The 12,412-nt window shown below is 42.5% G+C and overlaps 1 protein-coding gene across 1 annotated transcript; it reads left to right on the top strand.

Annotated features, from left to right (window-relative positions):
* Positions 1-5,650: 5,650 nt before the first annotated feature.
* Positions 5,651-6,823, top strand: LOC137636254 (zinc finger MYM-type protein 1-like). Its single transcript, XM_068368685.1, has one exon. The coding sequence runs from the start codon at positions 5,651-5,653 to the stop codon at positions 6,821-6,823; it is 1,173 nt and encodes a 390-aa protein (XP_068224786.1).
* Positions 6,824-12,412: the final 5,589 nt, after the last annotated feature.

Here is a 12,412-nt window from a genome sequence, read left to right as displayed (position 1 = left end):
GATAATTAGAGTCTATTCCCTTTTTAAGACTCATGATAGTAACGTTCAATCCCTCCTCTCCACCTCAGTTATACTCCCCCTTGAGCAGGGATAAGCATCTATGTCTTAGACTGCTCCTTTACTCTACTATTTAAGATCCTTCTCTCTTCTCCCAGTCTCTCATACTCACTGGGACTTACTACTGTCAACACTTTTACCTACTACTAAATTTTTTCACTTCGGTTCCAATTTGACTGGGTTTTCTTGGTCCACAGACGGTCACGCTCTTGGTGCTGAGCGGCCGCAATTGCAACCATGCTCAAGGTGCTGAACAATTGCAAAACCAGGCATATGAAGACTTCAGGCGGCTATGCTCTTGGTGCTGAGCTGTCGCACCTGCAGCCATGCTCAAGGAGCTGAGCGGCTGTGGGATCAGTCAGTTGAGAGTAATATGATGCCACTGTAATAATAACTAATGCCTGTGTTAAATAATATGCTCTGAGAATAGCTCCTGTTAAATATAGCAGGTGTTTTTGTGACCCGGGATTCTACTCGATGGTCTGCCAACACAAGAGCCCGTGTTCAGTCTATGTAGACTGGACAATCTATAAGCATGGAAGCAAGCAACTTCCCTGCTATGACACTTTCTCTCTTACTTGATAGACTCTGTCTATCAAAAATTTTCCTTTTCGTGGACCTAAAGAGGAGCCTCCCTATCGGGACCTTTTATCCATTGTCATGCCTGTCAACCTTTCCCTTGTTGTCTTGCTTGGTGGTAGCAAGAGGGACCTGCCCCTCATTTACTTATCCGGGCATTGACTTGGCAGCCCGTGGGACGCTTGGTATTTTACCATTACCTCCACCTGGGAACCAAACCAAAATCCCAGCTTTCTGAATGAAGATAAGCAGTTCACTCGAAACTACCACTACTTTTTGGCCTTACACCATTAGCTTCAGCTATCTAAATCTAACTTAGATTAAACCATTAAACTGAAAAGTAATAAGACTCACTTTTAATTGAATCCCTTTGTCATTAACGTAAACTACTCTCAACCTATTCACATTGCTACTTCTGTTTACAAACATAACCTAGACACTTTCAAACAACATTTTCTTACGGGCTGCCCAACGGCAAGAGCCCGTGTCTTACACAAGGTAAGGCAATCTACACACACACACAGATACACACCTTATGTGCTTACTCTTCTGAATTTCCCTTTCTCCCTTTTTCCTTATCCTTCCCCACCCTGAGTACCTGCCTTTGTGCTATTAACTGGATTGTATCGAGGGGAATTCTTCCTTTCCCAATATTCTCCACTTTTCTATCCTTATCCTACATCCTTACGGGTTTCCAATGCAAGAACCCCTGTCTTACACAAGGTAAGGCAATCTTAATGCTTCTTTGCTTGATTGCAAATTATCTTTGTTAGGTAAAAAGTACTCATGCGCTTAACCCAAATTTGGGGAATCATAATGATATGTCAAAGAAAGAACTAGTTTCCTGACTGTAATGTCATGATAATGATAACTCATAAGTATATTGTGATAGCAAGTAGGGATACGAAAGTGAACTTGGACACATCTAAACAAAATCTGTACTTCCTTACGACACTGAAGAAATGGATACGAAATGGAAGAAATTTACATGATATATTTTTTTTTTTTATTTTGGCCTTTTGTTGTACGTTTTAAGCTAATTTTACAGTCTTTTAATGACATTATATTTCTTATATATTTATTACATTGAAAGTAATTGTGGAATATATTTATCCTTTTAGATTTTTTATGTTGGAACTTGTTGTTCCTGGAATGTCTCTCTCTACACTATTTAAGCAAAGGTCAGCATCGAGGAGAAGGAGCCCAAGGCACAAACAACCTGGTAAAGACTCTGATGATGTAGTTCACAAACCTTCACTCGAAGTAGTAAAGTGTTCTTTGTCCAGATCATGGGCGTCAACAGGTGGGGGACGGGGGGGGGGGGGGGGGGGGACAAGTCCTCCCTACTTTTCAAAGAGGGGGGGGGGGGGACATAGTATCATTTGTCCCCCCCACATTTTTAGTATTCACTATGGTGATTATACCAATGTAATATTCAGCTAAGGGATGAAACTAGAAATTATGTCCGTGCGTGTGCAAAAATACTTTAGTTAGTCTAGAAAAATATCAATAATCAACGTTTTCTATCAATAATCAACCTTTTCTTTAAAATGGTTTATTTACATTTTTCCCGCCTGTAGCTCACAATTCGATCAGCTGATCTTCGAGTTTCAATAGTACAAGCTTACGCCATATGTTTCAGGTAAAAAAAAACAAGGTTTTATATCAGTTCATTTATATTTAACGAAATCTGTGGTATTGTGATAGGTTGTACTATTCATATGCCCGTAATGAATATGTAGGCCGAGGTATAAATACCGTACATGGCTTTAAATACGTGCGTAGGGCCGTAGGCAAACTGCAGAGGGAGCCTGAGTTATTTGTCTATTTATTTTTCATTTGAGTTTACAATAGAAGTCAAGCAACAGCAGGTCCTACGACCCTTCAAGGTTACTAGCCCCCCCCCAAACCACCATGCTCATGGCATTAACCTTTAACTAGACAATTTAATGTCCATAAACGATATATTAAGCCATGCCAAGGGTATATTTTTTCATGCAATTTTCTGTCTATTTGTTGGCTTGTGTGTCTCTGACCAAGCCTAAAGTCCATAAACGAAGTATCAAGCCTCAAGGGACAAGGGTATATTGTTTTTGTCATCTGTCATGTCATTTTTTGTCTCTTTGTTGGTTTGTCTGTTTATGTCTGTCAGACTGTCCAAGTCTTAAGTCCAATAGTCCATAAACGAACGTACGAAGTATAAAGGGTATATTGTTTTTGTCATGTCATTTTTTGTCTATTTGTTGGTTTGTCTGTCTGTCTGTTTACAGATTTGCTTATAAGTCTTATATCTACAACAGAGAATGGATATCAGAAATTACTTCTCAAGGCCGGGGCCCTCAACATCACAAACAAAATCCACAAATGCAGCAAATCCTTCATCCACACAAACAGAAAAACGTCAAGAAACTGAAATTTCCACACCTCCCTTAGATATAGGCCTACAAGAAAAACAGAAAGTTAGGGGTCCGGCCACGGACCCCCAGACATCCCACCTGAGTGGGTGTACCCATGATAGAGGCTGACCCTATCACCCAGAAGCAGGGGCCGCAGAGGACCAGGAGCTAAGGTAGCCCAAGGGAGGGCTAGGGGACACCCAAGAGCGGGGGAGGGGGGGAAACCCCTGCAGGCAGAACGCATCCAGTGGCTAACCCCATAGGACACTATGAAGGGTATATGTACCAGAGCGGACTGCACACAGGAGCTCAAGGTAGCCCTATCACTCCACCCTAAGGAGGAGGTGTAGGACAGGGGACAGATGGGTATAGACTAACCTAAGTATAGGCTAGGCCATACAAGAGATAGGTGGGGGGGGGAGAAGAGAAGGGTCTTCCGTGGAGGGGGTTCTGTACCAGAGCGGCCACTGAGGAAGGGAGGGCACTCCCTAGCCTAAGGTAAGGCAGCTTGTCTGAAAACGGTGCATGGGTATCGTTTCAGCAAGGAACAGAACTAACCCCACCAAAACCTAACCTAGAGCAGGGATGTTACATCCTGAACTAGGAAGGATGGAAGACGTATCGCTATTGAAGGAAAGGTCGGAGACCTAGCCCCAGCAATAGAGGAAGGACTAGCCGTTCCTCACTCTCGGACGCAACCCTAAGGGGGGATCATTCCCTTAGGGAGGACAGAGAGGCGATATAATACTCTGATATGAGCTTGATCCCCTTACGTGGTAGGGGGAGCAAGGCTACACAGAGGGGATGCCCTAAGGCAGGGGATGAAGGAAGCATATAGGGGTCCTACTTGTAGGTTAGGCTAGAAAGACACACTATCTAACCTGTCCTCTATATGGTCCCTGAAGGCGAAAACACTTGCATCACAGTCAAAAGTATTGTAAAATAATGCCACTATCTTCATAAGTAAGCCTAGGATCACTGTAAAAATATCATGCATGAACACTGATATAGGCGCTCTGGCCTGGGGGCTATAGTAGCCAACTGGTATGGGGTCAGTCGATGACCGATAATAAAGCGTCAAAACACGATATAAAAGTTCCTAGCTATGAAGACTAAATAAACTAACAGTATCGATTAGTTAATAAGGCCGGAAAACGTTGTTGAGGCTAACTAAATAAGGCATGCAGAACAACAACGAAGCCATAAAATGGCGGGTCCGGTTGAGGCACAGCTCTGCCACAAAACATCAATTATCTCGAAAAGTAACATTTACTTTACGGTCAGAGCTTAATTAAACAATACTGGAACCTTGTACTCAACTTTCCAGAAGAAGGCAAGGCCGAAGGTAGCGACATGACGAAGATGCAGGTTGATAAAAAGAGCGTAGGGAAAATCCGTCTAAGATAGGCGACCTACTAGCAGAAGGATGAGGACGGACGTGACGTCATTTAGCAATGGCGCCCGTTTGTTTACGTCTCGAGTACCAAAAGTAGCCACGAACGAGATTAGCTGTGGAACGGCTCCCAGCTATTCTCCGCCCTTACACACCAAAGTGTTAACTCTGTTTGGGGTGTAGATAGCTATGTGGCGCGTTAATACATGCGTCCCCTGTTGATATACGATGTCTTAAAAGGGAAACCTTTAGGATACTCGCTCCAGAAGTTAGAATTCTGTGATAACCTGTGGTTAAATTCTCTGGGAATATCTTAGTAGTTATATACCCAAGGAAGCTACCAAAAAGGAACCTACCATCAGGACGCCATGGCTTGAGCCCAAAAAGTTACTTTATCATCAGCCCAAGTTTTATCAAAGGAACTGGTATCTTTGGCAGCAGGAGATACTGATGTTCCCTCATATTTTTGTACAGCAAATAATATACCGGGTCCAGTATTAAACCATAGACATAAATCTGGTGAAGGTAGGCCTACCTGTAGTTCAGGAACCACAAAAACAGAAAAACAAGCTAAAACATCAAGCTCTCTGGAAGTGTCACTGAATCCAAGTACAAGTTCAGGAACTTCAGGCCACAAACTTCCAACCCTACCAGAGGTACCACATTAACCACCTGCTAGTTGCATCCCTGTACAAAAACTCAAGAATAAGACACTAAGATTTCAAAGTAGTTGGTACAATGAATTCCCATGGTTGCATTTTCATGAGAGTATTGGTGGAGTTCTATGTCATACATGTGTAAGAGCTTCACATCAAAGTCTGTCTGATTTTGCTCGGTGTGCTGAAGATGTATTCCTAAAATCAGGGTTTTCTAACTGGAAAAAAGCGATTCAGAAATTCCGCAGTCATGAAAAAAGTGCAGCACACAAGTTGTCAGTAGAAAATTTAAAATTCCACAAACATCAAGAAGGTATCAGTAGCCAGTTATCATCTCAACTTTTGCATGATCAACACCAGTCACGTGCTGCTCTAATTAAGATAATTACCACACCGAAATACCTAGCAGAGCAAGGCCTTGCCATCCGAGGTCATGAAACCTCAGAGGGTAATTTTGCAAAACTTTTGCAGTTGAGGGCTGAGGATGACAAAAAGCTTAAAGTATGGCATGGTTGTCCAACAAAGTTTCATATACTTCTGTTCCAATCCAAAATGAAATATTGAAGACAATGGCCAATGCTGTAGTTAGAGAAATCTGCAATGATGTTAATCAAATGTCAACACAGTTTGGCCTTATTACTGATGGAACCCAAGATATCCAAGGCAATGAACAGGAGGCTGTGTGTGTGCGATATGTCAATGACAAACTCAATGTTCATGAAGAGCTGCTAGGACTGTACCAAGTGACGGCAACTATAGGAGTGTTTCTTAGTAAAATGCTGCAAGACACGCTTATATCTCTTCAACTACCAATTCAACACCTCCGGGCTCAAACATATGATGGTGCCAGTAACATGTCAGGAAAATATAAAGGCTGTCAGGCAGAGATAAATAAGGTGCAACCACTAGCTCTGTATGTGCATTGTGGAGCTCATGTTACCCACCTAATTATCAGCAAGGCCATACCAAATTCTCTCTTCATAAAAAATGCTTTAGACAACCTTCAAGAGCTAGGCACCCTCTACAGAAGTTCAGGAAAGTTTAAACATATGTACCTTAATATTCACACAGATGATCTCAACACTCCTTCACCAACAAGTTTGAAGCCAATATGTCCTACACGGTGGCTTACACGATATGCTGCAGTGAAAGCAGTATTAGATAATTACCCTGATGTACTGGCTGCCCTCCAGGAGGCAGCAAAGGAGTTAGGGTCAACAACTGCATCCCGAGCAGCAGGTTTGTACAAATGTTTGTCCTCAGGGGAATGTCTACTTGGATTATATGGATCACTTACTCTTATTCAATGTCTAGAAAACTTCAACAAGAGCCTACAAGGATCAAAAGTGACAGTATCTGGAATGCTAGAAGCTGCAGAGGTTACTATAAAGAGCCTACAGTCACTTCGATGCGAGCACAAATTCAAGAGATTATTTGAAGAAGCAGAACAGAAGCTCCATCTGTGTGACCTAGACGCAATTCCTCTTCCAAAAAAGAAAAAAATACCAAAGAGGCTAGACCAAGGATTAGGATTTGCCTCTAACTACTGTCATGACTCAGCTGATGAGTTTTATCGAGTTGAGTTCTTCAGTGTTATTGATGCTGCCGTACTGAACATTAAAGAATACTTCACTTTCACTGATCTCACCGAGTATCAAGATTTATCGTCAGTACTGTTGACTGGGACACATAAGCCAGAAATTATCACTAAGTATCCAGAACTCAATGAATCAGCAACTTGATTTCTTCCACAACCAGTTTAAGGGGTCAACAGTTGAAGATTATAGAAAGATCTTCGCAGATATGGTACCAGAAGTTCGCCGAATGTTTCCTCAGGTAGAAGCATTATTACTCCTTTTACTTGTCTCCCCAGCAAGTTCCTGCACAGCTGAGAGGTCATTCAGTGCTCTCAGACGATTGAAGACATGGTTACGTAGCAGTATGAGTCAGCAACGCCTTAACCACCTCATGATTTGCCATGTATATCGTGACCGTCTAGCTACCTTAAGTCCACAGGCGATTGCTGAGGAGTTCATCCGAGCAGAAGACAAACGAAGGACCATTTTTGGTAGATTCTGACTAACAGAATTGCTAGGATTGACACAGCTTATTTTTCGTCTTAATACTTTAAATGATATGATAATAATCTTATTTGAATGAAACAACATGAGTCTTGCTTTTATATAATGTGAATTAATCATTTAATAAACCATGCATGTTGATTTAATCAGGCTTTATTAAAATTTTCAAGTAATATAATAGTGTTTATATCTTAATCATTACAAAGGGTCTAAGGTAATAATTCATGCTCAAAGCTTTAATGTCATCATGTTTGGCCAATGAATTTAAGAAATATTAAAATTATTTTGTATAACTTGACAGACAGATACAAAATTAAAAGGCTTATAACAAGATTTCAGGCAGGATACAGGTCTTGTATTTTGCTGAAATATGTTGCTCAGGAGCCTTTAAAAGCACCAAAAAAAGGTAATAAATTAAAAAGATTTCCCGGACCCCCCCCCCCTGCTGTGAGGGCTCGCTGCGCTCGCCAGCCTCGCCTGTCAATGTCCCCCCCCCCCCCACATTTTAGAACCCAGTGATGCCCTTGCTGAAGATTGAACCAACATCAGGAAAAGGAACAGAATCAAAGGAGGTTATGATTCTTGACAATGATAAAGCACAGGCTATCCTATCAAGCTGCATAGAAAAGGCGGGTTACTCGATGTTGAAGGTATCCACACCGGGTAACAAGCACTCTTCCTTCCTTGCTCCTGCTTCAATTGCATTCCCCTTTACGGAGAAGGCTTTCAAATATGTCACTGAGGCAATAGAAACAGGTAAACCGTGTCCTACACTCAAAGAGTGCGAGCCTCTGTCACTAGCATTTCCCAGACAGGAGAAGAACTGGAAGGAGGCCCATTTCACCTTTTCAATAGGAAGACTTGAGGCGGATATCGCCAGTCGACAATTTAAGGAAAATCTTCCAAAATTATCTGAGTTTCTCTTACAGGGCGAACAAGAAACCAAGGAGAGACTTGCAGCCTCCTTATCTCTACAGAACTACATAGAGTTCGGTTTGGCTCATCAAGATACCCTAGACATGCTTAAGGTTTTAGCCAAAATTCATATGGCTACTTTGGTAAAAGACCTTTATGCCTTTATAAAGGCTAGAAGATCATGTAGGGAGTTTGTGTTAGCTAACGCAACAGCGAAACACGATACAAGAAAGCTAATATCTTCCAACATCTGGGGTAAAGACCTCTTTCCTGACAAGGTAGTCAAGGAAGCGATTAAGAATGCCTCTACGGAGAAAGTAGGACTTCTCAAAAAGTCGGGCATCCTTTCAAAAAGAGAATCTTCTAAGGTTGTGGGTCCCCAACCTAAAAGGAAGATGGAGAGGTCTGGACATCCATTTCAAGCGGTTCACACAGTTGTAGTGACCGAGACATCACAGACAGATGGTCGAAAAAAGATTCCTACTGATCAGTCGAAGCATAGGAATGCTTCTAGTAGGAGGGAGATTCCTTTAGTATCGCTGGACCTTCCATCCTTGGGTCCATGGCCTAATCAAGATGGGACTAAGTTGAGAGGTGGAGATATCTCTACCACCATTTCCTCTACTCCTCAGATTATCCAAAACCCTCCTGGAGGAGTTTACCTGAGAGCTCTAGAGCATACAGGTGGTAAGGAAACTTTAGTCCACCGAATTCCAGGGAAGGCCGTTGTGTGTTTACGAGAAGGACTCAAGAAAATTCAGAGTCATTCCGGACTTATCGCCACTCAACAAGTCCAAATGGAACAACGAGTCCAGGAGGTATATCCTCCTGAACATAAGGACCCCGCTGCAGAAAAGGGTGCCTATAGTCTTACCAGACCTGAAAGTCGTCTATCGGCAGCTTCCAGTCAATCACCCTTTCCCCTCCTATCTAAGATTCAGGTTACACAAAGTAACGTACTTCCTAGGAAAGATACTCGTCAGACTAGACAGAGTCTTAGCTGCCTTCATGAAATTGGCAGACACAGTCATGCAATATTCAAGCCTAAGAAAGGTTCAGGCAACATTGTTCCTGGACAAGAGGCTGGGGTGGGCAGCACCCAAGGTGGCTGGTCTATGAACATCCGAAGAAATTATCCGGTCCCCGGAACATCGTGGATGAAAGATAAATTTTAGATTCCCAAAACGAAATCTGGGAGGAACCCTGTTCTCTCTCCAGTTTGCAATAAAGGTAGGCCCTGTGCTAAGAGCACGGCGGCAAGATGCGCTGGGAACCTGGAAAAAGCAAGCATCAAACGCTCGAAGAGGCCTAACAAGACCGATAGCGGTCCTTCCTTAATCACTTCCCTAACAAAGGTCAAAGCCCGAAAATCCCAAGACCATGTTGGACCAGTCATGAGCAGGGAAACTCTCTCCAAGCAGATCAGATTGTCTACAGCTGATCTGGGACTCCGAAGCGATAACGAGACGCTGCAATCGACGATGCTAGGAAACGTCTCATACAGTTTAGGTGTAGTTAGCCATCCCTTACCTAAAGGGATGGCACCTGTCAGCAGTTCACATACAACTAATCCGCAATGTGATAGCAGATGCTCTACCGAGGCTCAGGCCGATAGAGTTAGAATGGTCCACGGACGCAGACCTACCCTCTCTCTCAGATGGGAACAAGTCCCCGAACTGCAATCCGACCTCTTCATTACGAGCGCTGTCAAGGAACTACCTTAATATGTAGCCCCATACGAGGATCCTCTAATTTAAATGATAAACATCTTGTCTCTGAAATGGAAGGGATAGACTTAGGATTTCCAGTTCATCCCATCAAATTACCTGCTGAGAGTCCTCAACATGCTGAGATCCTTCCAGGAGGGACAACTCCAGAAGGTTCAGAGATTAGTTGCCTTCAATTTATTATAGAGAACCCAAAACCTTCATTGCATGATTTTCTTGCTCTAGTGGTTAAGAAAAGATTTGGGATCTCAAAAGGCAATATAGAATTCTTAGAGGAATACAATTCTAAGTCAACTAGAACACAATTTGAGTCATCATGGAAAAAGTGGGTTGCTTTTGTAAAATGAAATGAACTTCTGCATGTCCTTCTTTATCCATCTTCATAACCAGGGTTTGGCGGCCAACACGATAACTACGTGTAAGTCAGCCTTGACTAGACTTCTTCTATATGCCTTTTAAGTAGACTTGGCGAACGAGATCTTTGATAAGATCCCGAAGGCATGCTGCACCTCAAAATCCCATCTCTTGGTCTTTGGACAAGGTCCTACATTATGCCTCATCCTTGAACAATGAAGATTGTTCGCTTAAGGATCTAACCAAAAAGGTTATTTTTCTGTTCGCTATAGCCTCAGGGGCTAGAGTTAGTGAAATAGTGGCCCTCTCTAGGGATGAGGGCCACATTCAGTTCTCAGAAACAGGAGAACTGAATCTCTTCCCTGATCCATCCTTTCTCGCTAAGAATGAGCTACCCACCAAAAGGTGGGGTCCCTGGAAAATCTGCCCTCTGAAGGAAGATGTCTCTCTATGTCCGGTAGAGTGTCTAAAGGTCTATCTTCGTAGAACTTCAGACTTCAGGGGAGGACAGCTCTTTAAAGGAGAAACCTCTGGATCAAATTTATCCCAAAAACAGCTGAGGGTGAAGCTCACCTACTTTATTAGTAGAGTGGATCCTGACAGTATTCCCGCAGGTCATGATCCGAAAAAGATTGCTTCATCACTGAACTTCTTTCAGTATATGGACTTTGAGCGTCTTCGTTCATACACTGGATGGAAATCATCCAGAGTGTTTTACAAACACTATGCGAAACAGGTACATGAACTGAAACACTATGTAGTGGCGGCAGGTAGCGTATTAAAACCTGCCCCCTAATTACTGTTATAGACACTCAATGGTTTGGTCTTCAAATGTACTCGCACATATACTGGGTGAGAATCATCCACAGTATTCTACAAACACTATGCTAATCAAATCCATGATCTGAAGCAGTATGTGGTGACGTCGGGTAGAATACTTAACCCACTGTCTAATTCTACGATGAACAGCTAATTGACTTGGACTGTCAATTAAAGGGAGAAGAGGTCATCCCTCTTAGGGTGTGACCTCCTTTGATCAGGTGTTACCATGGTGACACTAGCTCTGTTCAAAATCCCAGGTGTGGAATTATATAGATGGCACTAGTGCCGGTGTACATAGTACAGAGTGCCGATAAAAGTAACCAGTACAGGTAATTTGAAGAGAATTTGTCTTTGATTCTCTTCAATCCGAGAGTGGCACTCTTCATTTCTTGCTTCCCAAGAAAGAAAGATAATCTCTGTACAGGTTACATGTATAGTTCCGTTATCATGCTACATTCATTTTACTTACTAGTAAACGTCTATTAGAATGTAATTGCTTCCTAACTCGCCCGACAATTGCATGTTTAAAGTCCAGAGTATGTACTTTTATTTATTTGTATGCTCACAAACAATGGAATTAAGAAACACTGTTAAGTATTTGGTAATTTTCACAAACTACGAGACGGTTTGTTCTGCTGGTGTATTCTTATATTTGTCCATACAATGTATGCTTACCCTGAGACCCCCTTTCTACCGTCTAGAATGACTCTTCCCTATAGGGGGCAGGAAGCACTAACATCGGAGATGATTAGTGATAATGACGGATAACGATAACGTCATTTGTCTCGATTGATCCAAATGATCATAAAAAAAGGTTGTCCCAAGGTTAAGGCACTGATGAAAATCCACAGATACATTATTGCTCTGGTATACTTCCATCAGGACGACATGGCTTGAGCCCAAAAAACGGATTTTGAGCGAAGTGAAAAATCTATTTTTGGGTGGGATCGCCATGTCGTCCTGATGGACACACCCTTCTTTCTTAAAGAAAAGATCTTCAGAGTTCCCTCCCTGACCTACTGTATCTGTAGCTCCACACTCAATGCTACAAGGAATGTCCGCCATCCTGGGAATGGCGCTGGGGTGGTTGTCAATAGTAGTACGGGAACGGGGGTAACCTTGTTACGGCCCCCTTCTATTCTTTTGCCACGTCCCCCCCTCGAAGCATTAATACTGTTCGGGGCGAAGATTGCTATGTGACGTGTCAAGAATACATCCTCTGATATACAGGATATCCTTGAGAAAATTTAAGGATATTCGCTCCAAGAGTTAGAATTCTGGGACCCGAAGGGTAATTCTCTGGGAATATCACTGTAGTATATAATATATCCTTTAGAAGCTACCTTAGGAACTTCCATCAGGACGACATGGCGATCTCACCCAAAAATAGATTTTTCGCTTCGCTCAAAATCCGTTATTTAGTTAGTAGTGC

Source organism: Palaemon carinicauda, unplaced genomic scaffold, assembly GCF_036898095.1.
Source record: "Palaemon carinicauda isolate YSFRI2023 unplaced genomic scaffold, ASM3689809v2 scaffold26, whole genome shotgun sequence".
Lineage (NCBI taxonomy): Eukaryota > Metazoa > Arthropoda > Malacostraca > Decapoda > Palaemonidae > Palaemon > Palaemon carinicauda.
This window is presented reverse-complemented; position numbering and strand designations above follow the sequence as displayed.